This window comes from Malus sylvestris, chromosome 1, assembly GCF_916048215.2.
Source record: "Malus sylvestris chromosome 1, drMalSylv7.2, whole genome shotgun sequence".
Classification (NCBI taxonomy): Eukaryota; Viridiplantae; Streptophyta; class Magnoliopsida; order Rosales; family Rosaceae; genus Malus; species Malus sylvestris.
In genome coordinates, this window is record NC_062260.1 from 18,949,780 (window position 1) to 18,970,103 (window position 20,324).

Genomic DNA, 20,324 nt, shown 5'->3' on the forward strand with positions numbered 1-20,324 from the left:
GATGTTTAGGGTTTAATGAAGATTCTCGAATGAGGTTGGTTGAGACCAAAAAAATGGTATGTGTCAAATTTTTGTTTTTCTATTCCTTTAATTTTATGCAAAGTTTTATGCAGAGTTTTGATGTGCTACTTATCTAATTTGGTACGTTGTATATATGCATGACCTGATGGTATTCCGTTAAATTACTTATATGCAAAAATTGTTTTTTGTCATGGTTCTAAATGATTTGTTAGATGCTATTTTGACTTCAGTTTTTTTTTCTTTTTCTTCTACTAATCTTTTCCTATATGTTTGATTTATAGGCCTCTTGAATTTTGAATTGTGATTGGAAATTGGAGTATAGGTAAAACCACTACTTATTTTTCTTATTACTTTTCCTTTAAATGTCTTTTGAGTCTGAGATTGAGTCTATAAATTGTAAATTTCCGACACTTATGCATACTTCGGTGCATACAAGAAAGCCAATGTTTTTCTTTTAGGTATAAAGAACCAAATACGTTATATAATATATATATATATATATATATATATATATATATATATATATATATATATCTTCAACGAATGCTTTGTTGTTTTTACTTTTAATTGTTTTGTTTAATGGTTGTTTGGATCCTTAAAAATATTCTTCGTTCAAATGTCTTTTTGGATGGATAATTAAATTGATATAGATTTTGTTTTTTTGGATGGATAATTAATTCGACATAGATTATGTTACCTTTTGCTTTATCAGTTTACTTATTTGAATGAAATGCAAATTCCAATATTCCATGTTTGAACATAGGTTTTGCATTGTCAAGCCCTGAAATTAGAACGTAGGTTTGTCACATGAAATTGAATTTTTCCATGTTTGAGAACTTTCTTTTTGTTCAAATTGTGTTACCAGTTTTGTGTTTTTTTTTTTTTTTTTTTTTTAGCATCTAGCAGGTGGACTTAAAAGACATCAAGTATGCAGGGGAATGGTAGGATTATCATTTTAGAGGTAGACACTCATGTTAAACTTCTATTCTGGTCTTTTTATCATTAAATTTTGGTGAAAACATTGTTTAGTATAACCCTTATCCCAATACAAAATAACAGGTACCAGACTAGCTTACCATGGAGCTTATAATAGTCTAATTGATGCTGAAATCTTATTTGGCCAATTTGCTGGAACTACAGTGTTTTTACCGAGAATCTCTTTAAAGACCACAGAAAGCACTGGACTCCCATGTGAACTGGTGCGAAAACAGTTTCCTGTGAAATTGAGTTTTGCACTAACCATGTTGTGTACGAAGATATTTTGCTTCCATCAAATATACGATAAGGCTACATTCATTATGATGTTTAATTCACTTTTCAAATCTACGTAGATATACATCTAAATTGTATAAGTCGCGCATAGAACGCTGTAAGTACAAAAGAGCCTTCCGCATGCGCATGAGCGAGTGCATGGAGGCTAGTTTGTATAGTATGAACAAACAAGTACTATTTCGTTGGAATACTATCAATTTGGACAACATATCAAATAAAAAGTGCACACCATCAAGGGTCTAGTTTGACAACGTACTTGACAATATAACGTGTCAGACCATCTAAATAAAGATGATTTCCCTACAAATCTATGCCCCACTGATATACAAGATTCTGCCGTGAGAGAGAGGGGGAAGAAAACTGTTAGGATTATGAAAGATGTTCGGATCCATCTTAGCTCTATATAAAGGGTGAATCACCTCCCTATATTTTACCTCACAAGAATTCCTATAAATTGGGTTCTGCTCAAGCTGCTAGACAAACGCAGCTTACCCAAACTAAAGTTCCACAGAAAACTGATACCATGGGGATTTACAAGTTCATTTCACCCCTTCTCTTCTTCTCATATTTCTGCATGCATGCATTTGTTCTGAACTCATTTCTTAGTTTGGCCCTCGCCGGATCAAACAAGACGGATAAACTGGCCTTGCTCGAATTCAAGGCTTGGATAACCACAGACCCCTTTGGAGTCATGACTTCATGGAACGAAACCCTCCACTTTTGCCAATGGCACGGCATTACCTGCAGTCACCGCCACAAGAGGGTCACAACGTTGACGCTGAGGTCCTTGAAGCTTGGAGGCTCCATATCGCCACATGTTGGAAATTTGAGTTTCCTCAGAGTGTTTAGTCTCTCAAACAACAGCTTTAGCCATGAAATCCCTTCAGAAATTGGCCGTCTGCGCAGGTTGCAACGTTTGGGATTGCAAAATAATTCACTGAGTGGGGAAATTCCTGCTAATTTATCAGGTTGCTCTGAACTCAACTACATAATTATTGGCCGCAATTTGTTAGAAGGTAGTATCCCTAAGGAGCTTGGCACCTTGTTAAAGCTAATTATATTCGATATTGCATACAACCACCATACAGGAAGTATCCCTTACTCTTTTAGCAACACATCATCTCTTGAAGTGTTTGGTGCAGCTTTTAATAGTTTAAGTGGCAGTATTCCAGATATCTTTGGTCGATTGACCAATTTTTATTTTCTTGGATTGGATGGAAATAACTTGTCTGGTACGATCCCTCCCTCAATTTTCAATGTCTCTTCTCTTGAAACCTTTGCTGTGGGACTTAATTACAACCTCCAAGGCACTTTTCCTTCAAACTTGGGCAATTCCTGTCCAAGTCTCCAAACTTTTGCCATCAGTAATAACCAGTTTAGTGGGATTATACCTGTTTCAATATCTAATGCCTCAAATCTGTTTGAACTAGCAATACACAAAAACCAACTGCACGGAGAAGTCCCCTCTTTGAAAAACTTACAGAATCTTGGGCGGTTTACTCTTGCTATTAACCATCTTGGAAGTGAAGGAACTGGTGATGATTTGAGCTTTCTTTGCGATCTGACTAATGCCACCGGTTTACAATACTTGGAAATGGGTGGAAACAACTTTTGGGGTACGCTGCCTCAGTGCTTAGCCAACCTGTCTTCTTCACTTGTATCTTTCTACGTAGACTATAATAGTATATTTGGCAGTATCCCGAAAGGGATGGAAAATCTGCATAACCTGGAAAGCATAGCGCTGTCTGGCAACCGGTTATCAGGTCTCATCCCTCCTGAAATAGGAAGGCTTTCCAAATTACATGTAGTATATATGGAAAAAAACTCGCTCTCTGGGAATGTTCCATCATCTTTTGGAAATTTAAGTCGATTAACTCATCTGCATCTACATGATAACAACCTCCAGGGCACCATCCCTTCAACTTTAGCTGAGTGTCCCTATTTGATGAACTTAACTCTTGGTGGTAACAATTTCACTGGTATCATATCATCAGAATTAATTCGTTCGTCTTCTTCATATGTTCATTTGGATTTATCTCAAAATCATTTGACAGGCTTTCTTCCCATGGAAGTCGGACAATTGATAAATCTAGAGCATTTTGATGTTTCTGGAAATCTGTTGTCTGGTGAAATTCCTCCAAGTCTTGGAAGTTGTAAAAGCATACAGTATCTTCACTTGCAAGAAAACTTCTTCCAAGGGACAATTCCAACAGATTTGAGCTCACTAAGAGGTATTGAAACCTTATCTCTCGCTCGCAACAATTTGTCAGGGACAATTCCAAAATTCTTGGAGAATTTTACATTTCTGCAATCCTTGAATCTGTCTTATAACAATTTAGAGGGAGCAGTACCTATCGCAGGAGTTTTTCGGAATGCAACTGCCACATCAGTCCAAGGGAATACAAAGCTCTGTGGGGGCATACCAGAGTTTCAATTGCCAAAATGCGAATTTCGACATTCCAGCAAAAGGGTGTTGAGCTTAACCTTGAAACTAGTAATCTCTCTCCTTTGTGGGCTTTCTGGAGCCTTTTTTTCATTTGCCGTTTTGTACTTTTGTTGCTTTCAGAGTAAAAAAAAGGAGGATCCTTCGAGCGATTCTGAAAATTTTCCTAAGGTTTCTTACCAAAGTCTTGTTAAAGCTACTGATGGATTCTCTTCTGCCAATTTGATTGGTATGGGAGGTTTTGGGTCAGTTTATAAAGGATTACTTGATCAAGGTGAAACAACAATTGCTATCAAGGTACTCAACCACGATCGACATGGAGCTTCCAAAAGTTTCATTGCTGAGTGTGAGGCTCTGAAAAATATTAGACACCGTAACCTTGTGAAGGTACTTTCTGCATGCTCCGGATTCGACTATCGTGGTTCTGATTTCAAGGCCTTAATTTACGAGTTCATGGTAAATGGGAGCTTAGAAGAATGGTTGCATCCAACTCAGACAAGTATTGATACGGATCAGAGGCCAAGGAGCTTAACTTTTTCGCAGAGGTTGAACATTGTTATAGATGTTGCAGTGGCATTGGATTATCTCCATCATCTGTGTCACGTGCCAATAGTTCATTGTGACCTCAAACCCAGCAATGTTCTTCTCGACAATGATATGATTGGACATGTAGGTGACTTTGGGTTGGTGAGATTCCTTCCAAGAACTCTTGAAGATGGTTTTGGTAATCAGTCAAGCTCCATCGGAGTCAAAGGAACAATTGGTTATACTCCTCCAGGTAAAACATACTTTCTTTTCATTTTTTTTCAGTATTCATCTATAATTTAGATTTTTTTTTTTACGTATTAAAATAAAAACATTTGCACAAATGTAGAGTATGGTATGGGGCATGAAGTGTGGCCGCAAGGTGATGTGTATAGTTACGGCATCCTCCTGCTGGAAATGTTTACGGGAAAAAGGCCAACCGGCGACATGTTTCAAGGATCTTCAAATCTTCACAACTTTGTCAAGGCAGCACTGCCTGAGCAGGTGTTAGATATTGTGGATCCGGTTCTTATTCAAGAAAAAATGGAAGGGGAGATGAGTGCAAATCAGCATCTAACTGAGGCTAGCACAACAATTCGCATGACATTTGAAGAGAGCTTGATTTCAATCTTAGGAGTTGGTGTTGCATGCTCCGCAGACATACCTGGGGAAAGGTCGGACATCGTTGATGCTATGGCTGAGATGTGTCAGATCAGAAACAAACTTCGAGCAGATAAAATGTTGGATTAGAATAAGCATATTGTTAAGTATTGGCATGTACGTAATAATCTTGTTTCCTTATGTGGAAGTTGAAGTTCTCCGATTTGCTTGATCAATAAAAACAGTATAGTTGATAACTTGTCTGACAGACTTCAGTCCATTTACTATTTTGTACTGTTGCGTTATACTTAGATGCATTTGGCGTAGGGTGAATTCAAGCTTGTACTTCATGTGGTATATATTACCAGAATCTAGAACGAGTATCAGATTCGCATGTCAAGATTTCGTAATTTGTATCTTATCGATTTCTTTTTTTAAAGGAAAACTTGTATGTTCTAGAGCAAACCCATTCGGTCTTGACTCCCGCAAGGTCTTTTTTATCTATGAAATATCAGAGCATCAGGATCGGTTTAACTCCCATAAGGTCTTTTTTATGTTCCTTTGCCTCTTAGTTTATTACTTCCGCAGTTGAAACTAATAGTGTGCGTTTCGTAGATTTTATCCCGAACAGGACGGTGAAAGCTGATAGAAAGTTTCTATGCCAAAACAAATTCATTTGTATAGACTTAATTGTTGTGATTAATTGTGGGTCATGTGTTGACGACAACAATTGAAGACCATGTGTTTGTTTTCGGTTGTGGCATGGAAGTCTTTGTTCAAGGATTGCACGCTATAGACTACGTACAGCAAAGAGTTTGAATTTGGCGTGCGAACTAAAGACCAATTGGTCTTGGTTGTTGGTTGTTGGTGTCAGTTTAATGGGTTGCAGGTGTATGCATTTAACTAGATGCAATATTTGTGCATTTGGTAAGCATCCGAAGGGGAAAAACAGAGGAGAGAAAATCAGAGAAAAAAGAGTGGCATCTTGGGGTTGGGTGAGCTCTTGTGAAATACTGTGAGATGGTGTAGAAGGGTTTCGGTTTTGATTTATGTTTATTTAACTCAAGTGTATCTTACATTTGTTATTATTCTCAGAATAAAGAGCAATATCTCTTTTGGGGACATAGGCAGAATTTTGCCGAAACTCGTAAAATTAACGGTGTCTTTATTTCTTGTTTATTTTATTATGTTCAACTATGGTTTGTATTCTAGTGTTGTAATTTGAAATCTCGGCTCAGCATAGACAATGGCACAACATGATAAAAACTAATAATCCTTCAACCAATAGTATCATAGGTCGAGTCAATGCAGAGAAAATGAATACATTTCTATACTATGAATTTGGACCCACATATCAAAGAAAGAGTGCACATTATGCACATTATAACTGGTCCTAGGTTGACAATGTACTTTGGACCCACATATCAAAGAAAGAGCGCACATTATCACTGGTCTAGGATGATAATGTACGTGACAATATAACACGTCAATCTATCTAAATAAAGACTATTTCCCGACAAATCCATGCCCCACTGGTATGCAAATTCTGCCATGACAGAGGGCAAAGAAAACTGAGGATTATGATAGGTGTCAGGATCCATCTTAGCTCTACGATTTACCTCTAATTCTCTGCCCCACTGTTTGTTTAATCATGTATGTTGTTTTCATTTGATTTATTCAATCTAATGGCTAGAAATAGAGTAAATCACCTCCCTATATTTACGATTTACCTCACAATAGTTCTTACTAGAAAATGTGCTCGCGCTTTGCTGCGCGGATTGAATGTATTAGTCGCAACATGCAAAAATAATTTGCACAGAAAGATGCACTAAAAAGGCGGTAAGAACAAAATCACACCCTCAAATGCACCAATGCAGATAACACACATGAATGCCCTTCACATAAATTGCAGGCCAAGATGCAAAAAAAAAACATATGCATATTCCTTGAAGGAAAATTTCTAGGCCTTTGTTATATTATGTATTAAAGACAACCAACTCTATCCCCCAAACACTAAATTTGTTCACTTGAGTCATAGTCCTCTTGCAAGTATTGCAAAACTCAAAAGCTTATTGTCCAAAACCGGAAACAATTTGTACCATTTACATGCATGTGCAAGATATGCCCTACACTGGAAAAACGTCTAAACTCAGAATACAAATTTGTAATCAAGGACAGATTTTGTTTTGCATTTTTATAATCAAGTAGCAAGCAAAATTACAAACTTGCAGCAACCAAACACAGAACATTTTGCATGGAAGCTAACCGTAGAGGTCTGTGAAGCAAATAGCGGCATGAGCTGAAGCCTCTTGAACAAATTGGAGGTAGTTTAGCCTCAGTCCTCCGCTGTCAAAAACAATTACAAAAACATTGTAGCTTCACTAAAAAATGCATGATGAAATGGATACATAGTTTTCATGCAGAGAAAGAGTACTTGAAATCTTTTTATAGAATATGAGACAACTATAAAGAGATATCTAGCATTACCTCTTAGGTACATGTATAATACACAAATTTGATGTGCGCGTCAGTAAATCTTTTAGGATTGTCAACTGGCCAAAATATATTGGACAATAATCAAAAGAAAGCACTTTTATTTGGTTAATTATTATAAACTACGGAAATTTGAGGAGCAGCTTCCGCCACCGTAAAAAAGTATTGCTTCCTCTCGCTCCATCCTTTACCAAATTGTTGGAACTAACGCTCATATCTTCTGGTTTAGGAGCTGGTTGTTTTGCATTTTTCGCAACCCAGTCTTCCCTCATACCTGAAAGTTCCCAAGAAAGTTAGGAGCAGAAAGAAATAATAACCCACACATTCTCCACATTGCACATAAAGCTCATAATTAATTTTTGAAAACAACTTGGCACGAATAACTGTTTCCCTTTTCATTACCCATGGCTACACAAAAGTATATAGAGAGTTAACTAACAGGATAATGAATCAGAACATAGTAGTTGGTTAGAAAAGATTAAAAACACACGAAGCAAGAATGTGAACATTGAACCCTAAACCCCATATGAATACTATCAGACCATTCGTAACATGCATAATAGTTTTGACAATACGAGGACATTGAGGACAAACTTCAACACTTATGAAATCTTATAAAATTGCATTGTTCGATAAGAATCAATTATGTTTGGTTCTTTCTCGTTGAGGGAGATGTTACAACCAACTCAGCTTCTTTTTTTTTTTTTTGGTAGGCTGAGCTGATATGATATTTAGCATGACAAATTAAATGAAATTTAAATAACTTTCAAAGAGAGAAGGCAGCAGTTGATAAGGTACCCATGTTTAGAAAGCAAGCTACAAGATAGTTTGGCAGTTAACCAAATGGAATTCCCCATAATTTTGACAAAAACGGTAAGAGGAGACATATAAATAGTGCCTGCAATTCACATTTACAATAGATATTGGCTTTCATTAGGTGAACTCAATTTCAGGACACCAAAAATATAAATTTGAAAGGCCATCAATTTATATGCCTTTTTCAAGAATGCCTGACAGTTTGGGGAAGCATAGAAGAGGAATAAAACATTATTAGGCATAAGCCACATGATGGAAACATTGTAGTACACATTGATATGCAAGGTGCAAGACACATGAGAACTGCTCTCCAAATATTGTCCTTACAAAGAGTAAATTAGACCGGTAAAATGATACACAAAGAAAGACATGAAAGAAGTGGGAGAACATTTATCGTCGAAGAAATTATGTGATAATCAATCATAGAACGCATTTCCCTGCATGTAGGCGTTTCATTCAAGAAAGTAATTCATGCTCCTGCATGTTATCAAATGTTAATGAAACTGAAAAGACATAACGAGTTAAAGTAATGCAACTTAACAAAAACAAAGACAAAGACAGCTGAGCTGTTCAAGAAATAAAGTCAAAACATTACCTCAGAATTCGATAAACCTAGATATACCGTCAGGGGCGATTCTGGGGGAATAGTTGATATAGAAATACGGCTCAAATCCATGAAAATGGCACCAAACACTATGTCCTAGGATGATGCGACAACTTATCAAAGTCAGAAAATACATTATCTCAGTTCATATTAGTTTAGTTTAGTTTTGTAGCATATATGATCCCCGTGCAGCAACATAGAATACTTAGTAAAAGTTTCATTTCTGAGAACAAATAACCAACATACTTGACCAAAAAAACAATGCAGATGCTTTAGTAATACAAAAATTACAGTTTTATTCAGGTTTCTCAGTCACCAACCAAACAATGTCATAGCAGAAAAATAACCCTAAAAGAAATTAGGAGCACAAAGTAACCTTCCTTTGTTGAGCAGCAAGGAAGAGGGGGAGAAAATTGATTCCTGGAGGAGCTTTTTCGTCAAACTAAGTCTAGCCGCAAGGAAGAAGGGTCGACTATTGTTTGTGAGCTGGTGTTGCGGGTATAAACATATAGAAAGCTCCACTGTCTCATAACAAACACAAATCGAATATGATCACCATGTCACATTAATTACCTAAAATTCAAAAGGTTAAATACATTAGTATGTTGAACAAATTAGTTACATTTCATTAAACTAAAAATTTTACAGAATATGAGAAATAAAGAATTTGTATTGTTTACACAAAGAACATCATTGACTACCAATTTATTCGGTAGTTTCCTCCAACTGCAATTGTTGAGATTGTAGGAAATCTTCGAATAAAGCCCTCAATTCAACCATTCGTACACAAACATAATAGACAATGTTTTTTGGCGAATTATGGACAAACAAAATCCAATTCTAGGACGAATTGAATCCTTATTAATCCTTCCCAGTCTAGTACCTAGGAACCAATGAAGTGACATTGGCAATATATGGATACGCATGCTATAAGAAACATTCATTTGCAGATGGTATTGTGTCACCAATATTGTATTTAAAAATATACCCAAGATAAAGATGCAATATATAGTTCAGTAAAAAATCAAAACGAAGAGTTAACAAAGGAAAAGGATTAAGACGTTGAAAATACAAAACTGGATTCTTTTATTTGGTAAAGACGGCTCCCCCACTGGCTATCTGAAACCACAGACACTTTTTTACATAGAAACTTTATAAACTAATAGATTAAAATAAATTTAAGTGATATAAATGAAAAATCCTGGGATTGATAGCTATGGCATCAACAGTGCCACCACATCCCAAATAAATGAATGAAAATATAGTGATTGATGGCCAACTAAGAAGCTCAAGCTTGAACATAAACCAAGGCATAAGATGCTTACCAAACTTTTCAAATTGCTAAATTGTTCATTTAACTTGATAACTTCTTCCTGCAATCCATAAGTAAGATCATTAGATGCGGTAAATAAAACAACATACTTCATCCATGACAAAAGAGAAACCAATTGCATTCAGATGGAGCCTAATTTGTGGATCTACAGTTATATGCACTGAAATGCATTATCATGTTGTCATATTTAAAACTGAGGTTTATGCAGGATGCTATCTTTAGCATACACAAAAATTTTGCCCCTCATTTTTTAAGTTCTGCACATCATAATTCATATACTTTCAGTTTCCCATCTAATGAAGGTATGGACTGCTTTCCATTTGGAATTTTAGCAAGACAATGTTATGATATTCCTAATTTAGAATGTGTGTCCATTCTAATGAATGCAAGCCCTAAATCATAAATATTGTACAATTAGCTCTCAATTACTCTGATATGTTTGAGCATGTGGCAGGGCATGAGAATCAAAACCACTCCATGTTGTTCTCCACTTCGTGATTTGGTCATTAAACAATACTTCATTCCCTCCATCCTTTATCATGTCTTCTTGGTGATCACTTGTTCGTCTCCGAACTGTATCCACAAAAAAACCACAAATTATTCCCAAAAACAATCATACAAAAAAATTGCGGATTAGATTCGATTACGTACCATTTCCCAGGATGTAGAGCTCGGTGATGATTCCCTCCTCGTTTTGCACCTTAGACATCGAGATTTTAAACGAGAAACCAAAATCAAACAATCATAAAGAAATACGACGGACAGAATCACACTGTAAGCCACCACTCCCTCGCTTCCACGGTTCCACCCACAACACCAAAAACAACAATAACAATAATAACAATGTACACTCAGACAAAACAAAAATGCACGAAAGCCCTCCAGTGCTATAACAGCACTTCTAGGACAACTTCGATATCTATGGACTGTTCCTTTCTCCATGTTACAGCGATAGTATTAGAGCTCTTACAACATCACAGATGCATGACCAAGAGTGTATTCGACAACCTTTTCTCTGATCCTTTTCATCAGTTGGTCCTAAAGATTCTATTCTTTTAAATTCATCTTCTTTTTCAGTACCAACACACATTTGTCACTTCATATGTCGAACACAAAACACCTAACATTTTCGATGACAAATTAGAAGCAACTAATCAGAATATGGGTACGGAGAATTAAATTACTCTTTGTTCTTATAGTCCCAATGGAAATTACTCATTGATTCACAATATTAATTATACTAAAATGCAAGAAAAGCAAAATCAGCAATCCACATCAAAATAATATGAAAGGATCCCAACAAACCAACCAAACAATTAACATTTAAAAAAAAAATTGCAAAGTTGGAGGGAAAGAAGCACCAGAAGATGACGAGGAAGAAGAAGAGCATGTTACAGAAACCCAACTCTGGGTCGAGCTGAGCTTCTCCGCCGCCGTTCTCGCCGGCTCCGATTTATATGTCGTCAGTATCAGCGACCTCTCTTTCCCTTCTCTCTCTGCTTACGGGGCATGGTCTCCCCGAGTCCCACTGCAGCTCAGAAAGAAAGGAAATGAAAGTCTCTCAAAAATGACCATCGCACCCCTGCCTTTCCTAAGGATTTCGATGATATACATTTATATATTTGTACAGATTAGAATCTACATCTATACAGTAATAAGACGTCTATGGTATTCAATCATTCCTAAGGATTTCGATGGAGCACCATCGTCAAAAACTTGACAGCAATGCGCTTTTTCATTTTTCGGATTACGATATAAATATGCCGATGATCTTCATCCGTCGAATGTTTGTGATCTCCGTATGCATGCTTAGCTTGGTCAGTTTGACCAGTGGCGGTGATCCTGGTATACACACAGTCAGAAGCTGCGACGCCACTACTCCCACCATTGACTGACAGTTCCAAATTCCCGTCCACCAATCTAAACAACCTCCTCTCCGCTCTCAACTCCAATGCCACCAACGAAACAGGCTTCTACGACGCCACCTTTGGTAAGAAACCAACTGAAATGGCACACGGCTGCTTCCTCTGTCGTGGTGACGTTGAGGTAGACGTTTGTGCGCAATGCGTGAACGCCGCAATCCTAATGGTAGTCCGGAGCTGCCCCACAAGTAAACGGGTTGTATGGTGGTACGGCAAGAACTGTATGTTAAGGTACTCAGATGAGTCATTCTTTTCCATTGTGCAATACTTGCCTGATTTCATCGAAACGATGCTTTCCATCCAGCCAGTACCGAAAGTTAATGCAACACTATCAGATGAACCAACCGGATTTAATCACGTAATGAAGAGTATTTTGAATGATTTAGTCACCGAGATTTCCAAGGCTCCTTCCAAGTTTGCAACCAAGGAAGCGCATGTTGCAGGGTCGAATATATTACGCTGTACAGCCTTGCGCAGTGCACGCAGGACCTCTCCACTGCAGATTGCAATTCCTGTCTTAGGGTAGCCGTAGCACAAGTAGTTTCAACCAATAAAGGAATCAATTGAGGACTATTTCTGTGTCCCAGTTGTAATGTCAGGTACAAAACTGTCCCCTTTTACGGGAAACCACCGGTTCATCATCTTCATCTTCGTCCTCCTCCTCAAGGTAATAGAGTTGATGATATAAATATACACATTTATATTAGTGCATGTCATGTTGCCGTCACACAAAACGGCTATGAGAAATCTTATCTCAAGTCAACCCTTGGCATCAAATCTAAACGGATCCTTGGAAAACGTTTTCAAACGATTATATTAAAAAACGTGTTCATGTATAGGAAGAAGAAAACTATTGTCAGTAATCGTCGCCAGTATTGTTGCTTCTGTTACTGTCTGTGCGGTGCTTGTAGCTATTGGCTGCTACTTCCCAGGCAGGAGGAGATCACCACAAAACAAGCATAAAGTCCAGGGAGAAGAAAAGAATGGTAAAAAGAAGAAGCAAACAATTAAATTCAGTCGATCACTTGTTCTTTTATGTTTTCCGATGTCAATTACGTGTAATCTTCTGATGAACTCATTATAATCACTGCTTAATTTAATTTCTTAATAGCTAGAAATGATATAGCAGCTGTTGAGTCCTTGCAACTTGACTTGGAAACTATTGAAACTGCACAAACAAGTTTTCTGATAGTAATAAGTTTGGTCAAGGCGGATTTGGTGAAGTTTTCAAGGTATGGAACTTTATATACACATATATATATATATAGACACACACACACACACACACATAGGTGGGCGTAGCATAATTCCTACATATACGTGACATGTATATATATTTTTCAGCGAACTCTTGGTGTTAATGGACAAGAAATAGCAGTAAAGAGGTTGTAGAAAAGCTCGGTGCAAGGTGTACAAGAGCTTAAGAATGAAGTTCTATTGATAGCCAAGCTTCAGCACAGAAATCTAGTGAAGCTTCTGGGATTTTGCTTGGAAGGAGAAGAAACCATACTTGTCTATGAATATGTGCCTAACAAAAGTTTTGATTATTTTCTAAATGGTATATAAATACAATAATGCATATATCACTTGAATTGATCTATATATATGTGTGTGGTTTGTTTGTTAACTGTCTGTTATTTCTTACATATATTACTGATTACTACTCTTTGTTTGTCGATTAATGTGAGTATAGAATCGAAAAAACGAGAACAATTGAATTGGTCAAGACGTTGCATGATAATTGGAGGAATAGCTCGAGGAATTCTATATCTTCATGAAGAATCAAGGCTTAGAGTTATACATCGCGATTTGAAACCGAGCAATATCTTATTAGATGTTAATATGAAACCAAAAATATCAGACTTTGGGATGGAGAGAATGTTTGGAGTTGACGATCAAACTGAAGGAAACACGAGAGGAATTGTCGGTACATAGTAAGTTTCTTTAACTTAATTATACCTCTATGCTTAATCTCAAACAACTTATTTATATACCTATATATTGACTTTGATAACTATCTCTTATTGCAACTATTTTGGACGTAATTAGTGGTTACATGACTCCCAAATATGCTATGGGCGGGTTTTACTACATAAAATCAGATGTTTTTAGCTTCGGCATACTCTTGCTTGAGATCGTAACCGGGGGAAGGAACTTTTTAGGCTTTCATCTCACAGATACTGCAGCTACTCTTTCAGTACACGTAAGCATGATTAATTACCTATCTATCAACTTAATTAGATGTGTTACTTTTACATCCTCGACCGCATGCAGGCTTGGCAGTTGTGGAATGAAGGGAAAGTGTTGGAGCTGATGGATCCGTTGTAGAAAGATTCATGCAGCACAGACGAATTTTCGAGATACATCCATATCGGATTATTATGTGTTCAACAAGATGCCAATCATAGGCCAACCATGTCATCAGTTGCTCTAATGTTGAAAACTGAAACTATTAGTCTTTCCGAACCCTAGCAACCGGCCTTCTTTGGCGGAAGATCTACTGCTCACCGACATCAAACAAGTGCTCATAGTTGGTCTACAAATGGTTTGACGATTTCAGAAGATGTCCCGCGTTGAGAATTTGCTGCAGCGACGATGGCTTGCGCGATCAACACACGCCATCGTCACCAATTGTAGATAACCAGTCTATAGTATAATGACAATCAACCATGTTACATCATTTTTCTGGGTCCTGCTTACCATATTTCAGAATGCACTTACATAGCATACAAACTTTACATTACTCCCTTTTTTGATAGATTTTATTTATTGTCTTTTAAATTACAAAGAAACAAATGACAATTTCCTCGCCGGGATTTCCACAACTTTCTTATGCCTAGTTTCTTGCCTATGAACTCTCCCTACATACTTTCTGGCTTGTGCTCGTTACTCAATTACCGCCAACAGGTTTTCTACGAATACCTGCTCAATATAGATGAAACAAGAAAATGAGATGAAGCAGGCGATGGTATGTGAGAAATACAAATGAATTTTGACCTTTGATATAATATTAAACCATCATGACAGTTGAAGCAGCGGATACAATATTTAACACAAATCATCATTATCATAGATCAAGATCAGATGTTTCCAGCTTCTCTTTTCGGATTTTGAGTGAGAAATGGGGAGAAGGTGTTTGGCTAAGATGGTCTAGAAGTGTATGAGGAAACTAGAGTCTCAGTGTATAAGGCATTCCTTTAGCAGCAAGCAACGATGACTTGCGACCAACACAATGAAGAAAGTTGAGAGGCGGAAGAAAGAATTTTACTGTCGTATTATTGTGGCAAAGCTGTTATATTAATTCTAACAAGCTGGACAGATAAAAACACAACTCTAGATCCAGTATCACATAAGCATGGGATCGAACAACTTAACAAGTTGTTCAGAAAACTACAACTTTTAGTGAACAGGCAGAAGTTTTGAGCAATAAAACATCTCCACATTGATGAGCATGTAAGAATTATCCATGGAATGAAATCAAGTAAAAAGCCTACATGGATGCAAATGATTATTTAGTCAATCACAAGCTAGTTAAATTGTTATTTTATGCGTAAACGGAACAAAGACCACTTAATACGTTCCTAGAAGACCACTTATCAATGTCTAGAAAGAGCTAGGAATAGGGCAGTAAAGTTTTCGGGCTCCTTTAAGGAATACGTACCTACAGAGCTCTTGCTCCAAAGAGCCTGACCATCAATAGCAGTGAGGTGCTCGTCATCAAGGCGCTTCCATGTTTTGATTGACTTGACCGCTCCCCATCCTCCCTTTTGCGTTTTCTCTAAGTTTGCTACCACAACCCTTGCTCTCCGATCCCATCCAGCCTTCCCATAAGCATGGTATCCAAATCCCCCAGCATAACAAAGGTTTATGCCAGTTAGCTCCCCGCAGAAGTCATTGAGGTGATCGTGACCTGTGAACACTGCCTTGACATCTCCAGCTGCAACCATGGTTGTGAAGAAGCCCGAGTTCACAGAAGCAGAGCTGATGTCTTCTTGCCTCACTCCGGTAAAGTTTGATGAGTCAAAACTAGCAAATTCCGGCAATGGTATGTGAAAGTATGCGAGCCCTGGCGCAGGTGCTTTCTGGGGCAGTGGCTTGCTTATGTATGCTTTCTGCAGGGGAAAAAAATGGTGTCATCAGAACTAAGTAGAAATAAGTTACATGCTCAATATGGATCTTAATCATCACATATCGATCTTGTGCAAGGGTTGATGGAAATGACTAGTTTAGGTATATGTGATCCATAAAAAAAACGGTGAGCAAAATAACGAGGTTAGTACCTGAAGCTTTGCAGAAGTTTGTTCAAACCAATATTGTTGGGAGGGTTTGATCCAACCATAACCACCGATGGAGGGAACCGTGGAGTAATCTCCGCTGTCAAGGAAGTAAAGATTGAGAACCGATTTGTTTTCAAAACCAGAGCCCTCAACTCCGGCGACCTCTAGGTTATAGTTCCCAAAACCATCAATAACATCTTGGTCTAAAGGATTAACTTGAGCCAGAGTGTTCTTCAATCCAACTATGTGTTTCATTACCCCTTCCCTCGAGAGGTCGGATTCCTGATCATGGTTCCCCAGCACAGCTGCCCACGGGATGTTGGACGCGATTGCTGGGGCGTATGCCTCGTTCAAAGATTTAGCACCATTCGTGGCATCAAACCCGAATATGTTATCTCCTGTTACACAAAGTTCAGATTGGAGAACCAATCAGAAAGCCGAGTATCATGCCTAAATCAAAACTTTGCCAAACAAAATACAATGCTCATCAGCTAAAACGATGTACTATGCTAAACCTAAACCAATGATCATCAGCTAAATAGTGGACAGAAGATTAATCCTATCCCAAGAACAATGTTTAGGCATCAACAACAACGATGAGAGGGGGGAACAAATACCGGTGAAGACGATGAGATTCGGCTTCTCCGCCTCGATCATGCGGAGGACAAAGGCGGTGGTGTTGAGGTCAGAGCAAGTTGGAAACTGGGACGGCAGCACATCCAAACAGGGCGTGGTCTTGCCATCGGCATAGTGCATATCCGCCACTTGCAGAATCTTAAACTGCCCATCTGTCCCAAACCTCAGCTTCTTCTCCCCACCTTTACCTTGGTGGTGGTGCTGTTGTTCTGCGGCGGCCATACCCCATATAGGAAGCAGCGCCACCACCGCCGCCACTAAAAATGGACTCCTTAGCACCTCCCTGTCCCTCTTCATCCTCACTGTCACTGTACCACTCTCATCTCCCAAACCAGAGACTCTGAACTCCATTATAAACTCACCAGTTGCACCAAGCGAAAACTCAGTTTTTAACTTCTTGTCGGCAACCAAACAAAAAGTCAGTCTCAGTCTGCCACACAAGTTAATATTCACATGGATTAATCGTAATCGTTTAAATAAAAAGAAATAAAAAAGAAATAAAAAGAGAGAGAAGAGAATTATACTCTCTTTCAATCTCTATGCCTCTATAATCGTTCCACTGTGTTACTTGACTCTTTGTTAAATATCTCAGTCTGTCTAGCTGTGTAATTAATTAAGCAATAATTACAAAAAAATTGACAGAATTAGAATCCCTGTAAGTATATTCCCCCACTGATTAGATACAATCATACAAGCTGCAGCGTCATCAGTACAGCTTTGCTATTTGTAACCTCACACTTAGTTTTGTTATGGCAACAGAGTTTGAAGTAGAATCCGGATCCTGTTTGTGAGATCCAAAAATTCATGAATCACACCCATTCATTGTATATCGAACATTCAAAAATTATTTTAAATATTTTTATTTAAAATTAAATACAAATAGTACTTGATAAAAATTAACCACACGATGTACGATAACACGCTCCAATCCAAATATCCTATTGATACCTAGATGGCACGTGTTGGCCGACACTCAAAAGTGACGAAAGTCATAAAATACCTACAACTATGTAAGAATAAACAAATACTAGAAGACAATGATAATATAATTATGACTAGAACATCAAGGCAACGGAAGTTCAACGGTTACAAATTTAAGAAGCAAAGTGCACAATATGTCCAGAGCACTTAAGTACACAAACATCCGAGTATGAATATGAAATCCAATTACAATAACATAAGAAAGCCATACACAACTGGAAGACCGCAGAATTATTGATAGGGAAAAGCCTCGATACTCGAGTCGTAATCCTCGTCACTAGGTCCTGAAGGGAGCGCAAAACAGAAAAGGTGAGTGGACCATAATTTATAATACTAATAATATGAAAATCATTTCCTTTATGAATGTACTAACCCCCTGGTTTGAAAACATATATATACTACTACGCAATACTTTTTTGAAAACTCTAATATGCCATGAAAAATCTCTGTAAAACCTTAGGCATCAAAACTGTACTAGCACCGCCCGAAGGCAAAACCATAACTCTCAGTAAAACCATACTCTCTAGGGGTATCATATTCGCCTGCAGGCAATACTTGTCCATCACCCGAAGGTGAAGCTGTACGATACTGGGCTACGCCAATGAAGAAACATGGTAGGTCCTATCACCCGAAGGTGAAGTTGTACGACTCAGGGTTACGATAGAGAAGAAACTTTATAACATCTCACATCGACGCTAGCCGTGACTAGTGAAGCTATCCGACACTGCTTTCGGCAGTGAAGCTAGAGGTATAACATATATATCACTCATCCTCATCACTGTGTCCTATGACCATAGACATCTAATACCCGTGGTGTGTGGATGTGTTGTATGTTAACCCATTAGATATATAAACCCAAAACACAACTCAACTCTCAAAGCTCAAGTCAAAAACTCAAATGTCAAAAGCTTAAACCTCGTACAATAATTCATAAAACTAAAACACCATAAATTTACTGAAACTCGTATGTATAAACTCATAATTTATAACCTTTAATATAAAGTAAATCTGATATATTCAAAATATTCCATAAGAATTATTTAGTAAATGATCAAAATATCCAAGTTATGCAATTTCACCAAATATATTTTAAAACATATGCAATTCTAAATAAAATATGCATGCAACCCTAGGATTTATAAAATAATCATTTTAAAAGGGTCCACTCACAAGTATTCCACTATCAGAGAGCCACTCGAACTAGGATGAACTAGATCGCTTCCCACTGTTGCACCTAAACACCAATAAGAGTAAATTTAATAAAATTGCACTAAAATGATAGAATTTTAAAAAACAGACAGCGTATTCGAATTCGGCACGTCAAAAAATCCAAAGAGGGACCTCGAGTTTCCCCACACGCCGCCGCATGCACCGCCACGCGCAAAGTTGAGTCGTCGGAAAGTTGGCCAGAAAAATCGTTGACGCCGCTGCCTATGCCGGAGTCGTGTGTGCTCCATGCGCCAGCCCCCACGCGCAGGCCGTGGATTTGGGTTCAGGCCCGAGTCTGGGTCGGGTCTGGGCTCTGATCTGGCTTGTTGGGCCTGGGGTTTTGGGTCCGTGAGTATTGAGTTTGGGTTAGGGTAAGAAAATGGGCTTGGGTCCTAAAGGATTATTGGGCTTAAGTTTTAATAAAATAAACTGGGCTAAATGGGTTGGGTTAGAGAGACTTGGGCCGAATTACATATAGGTCGAGTCGACCCGAATTAAGTCATGGGTAATCGGGCCCCTCGAGGGAGAACACCGAAATTTTTGCCGGAATTCCACCCCGATTCTGATTTAACTTAAAACTCAACCAAATCAAAGCTGTTTAAACTAAAACTGAAACCCAAGAAGAAAAGAACAAGAATATACCCCTTTGAGACTCGACCGTGGTCGAGACTGGCGGGAATGTGTACGAAATTCGACGGAAATTGTTGTCGGAATTCTGGAAATATGAAACAGTATACATGCATGTTTTAGAACTAGGAATTCAAGGTAAGTATTCGTCACAAATCGACTACAACCAACACGCAGTCCCAGCAATCCTCTAGGTCCTAAAGGTCCAAACTTCAAGTTTTTGAGAATTTCGGAATCAAGAGGAACTGGGGTGTCTTCTTCTCGGAGTCAAAGAGAGAGTGTGAGTTGAGAGAAGTGATTCGGTTTTCAGACTAATAAGAAAGAAAGAAGACAGGTTCACAAGTGGTTAATTCAACCTAACCTTAGGCCGGGTTTAGGCCTAAACAAATTTAAAAAGAATCCCGGGCCTTAAGTTAACACAAAGGGGCTGGGCCCAGTGAGAGTTATGCTATTTTGGGATAAGGGCTATTACATACGATGAACGGATACGATTTACGGATTTTCAAAATCTTCACCAAAAGGATCAGGAGAGGATCATGTTGGTTTGAAGTAAACTCTTGTTTGT

General features: G+C 38.1%; 3 protein-coding genes, 1 long non-coding RNA gene and 1 pseudogene across 12 annotated transcripts in view; 3 read left to right on the plus strand and 2 right to left on the minus strand.

Moving 5' to 3' along the window:
- The window catches only part of LOC126622555 (putative receptor-like protein kinase At3g47110), a 77,533-nt gene extending 72,415 nt beyond the window's left edge, over positions 1-5,118 (plus strand). The window contains exons 2-4 of the mRNA XM_050291344.1: positions 2,035-3,763; positions 3,860-4,514; positions 4,611-5,118. Coding sequence (XP_050147301.1) covers positions 2,035-3,763; positions 3,860-4,514; positions 4,611-5,011 — 2,785 coding nt within the window. The 3' untranslated portion in view covers positions 5,012-5,118. The remainder of the gene's footprint in view (positions 1-2,034; positions 3,764-3,859; positions 4,515-4,610) is intronic.
- Positions 8-1,453, plus strand: LOC126622712 (uncharacterized). 2 transcript variants are annotated; one of them, XR_007623538.1, is made up of 4 exons: positions 8-56; positions 303-343; positions 925-982; positions 1,081-1,453. It is a non-coding gene; the product is annotated as an uncharacterized LOC126622712 (long non-coding RNA). The 2 variants fall into 2 exon arrangements; XR_007623539.1 differs by having other exon boundaries at positions 928-982.
- A 1,710-nt stretch (positions 5,119-6,828) lies between the features above and the next one.
- On the minus strand, positions 6,829-11,937 carry LOC126622685 (uncharacterized). Of its 7 annotated transcripts, none has more exons than XR_007623535.1 (6): positions 10,537-10,667; positions 10,100-10,147; positions 9,151-9,295; positions 8,766-8,870; positions 7,725-8,647; positions 7,532-7,628 (listed from the first exon to the last, which is right to left on the minus strand). XR_007623535.1 is itself a non-coding variant. In XM_050291435.1 (5 exons), exons 2-5 carry the CDS (start codon positions 11,495-11,497, stop codon positions 7,477-7,479), a joined length of 375 nt encoding a protein of 124 aa, XP_050147392.1. In that variant the 5' UTR covers positions 11,498-11,635; positions 11,811-11,937; the 3' UTR covers positions 6,829-7,476. The 7 variants fall into 7 exon arrangements, 2 of the variants coding, with proteins under 2 accessions (XP_050147392.1, XP_050147390.1); XR_007623531.1 differs by having other exon boundaries at positions 9,151-9,347; XR_007623533.1 differs by having other exon boundaries at positions 9,476-10,147.
- On the plus strand, positions 11,935-14,667 carry LOC126614257 (cysteine-rich receptor-like protein kinase 10; annotated as a pseudogene).
- LOC126622614 (probable inactive purple acid phosphatase 29) lies at positions 14,661-19,890 on the minus strand. 2 transcript variants are annotated; one of them, XM_050291386.1, is made up of 6 exons: positions 17,635-17,664; positions 17,467-17,543; positions 16,924-17,372; positions 16,310-16,704; positions 15,691-16,141; positions 14,661-14,951 (listed from the first exon to the last, which is right to left on the minus strand). In XM_050291386.1, exons 1-6 carry the CDS (start codon positions 17,647-17,649, stop codon positions 14,920-14,922), a joined length of 1,419 nt encoding a protein of 472 aa, XP_050147343.1. In that variant the 5' UTR covers positions 17,650-17,664; the 3' UTR covers positions 14,661-14,919. The 2 variants fall into 2 exon arrangements, with proteins under 2 accessions (XP_050147343.1, XP_050147348.1); XM_050291391.1 differs by lacking the exons at positions 17,467-17,543; positions 17,635-17,664 and adding an exon at positions 19,775-19,890.
- Between the last annotated feature and the right edge of the window lie 434 nt (positions 19,891-20,324).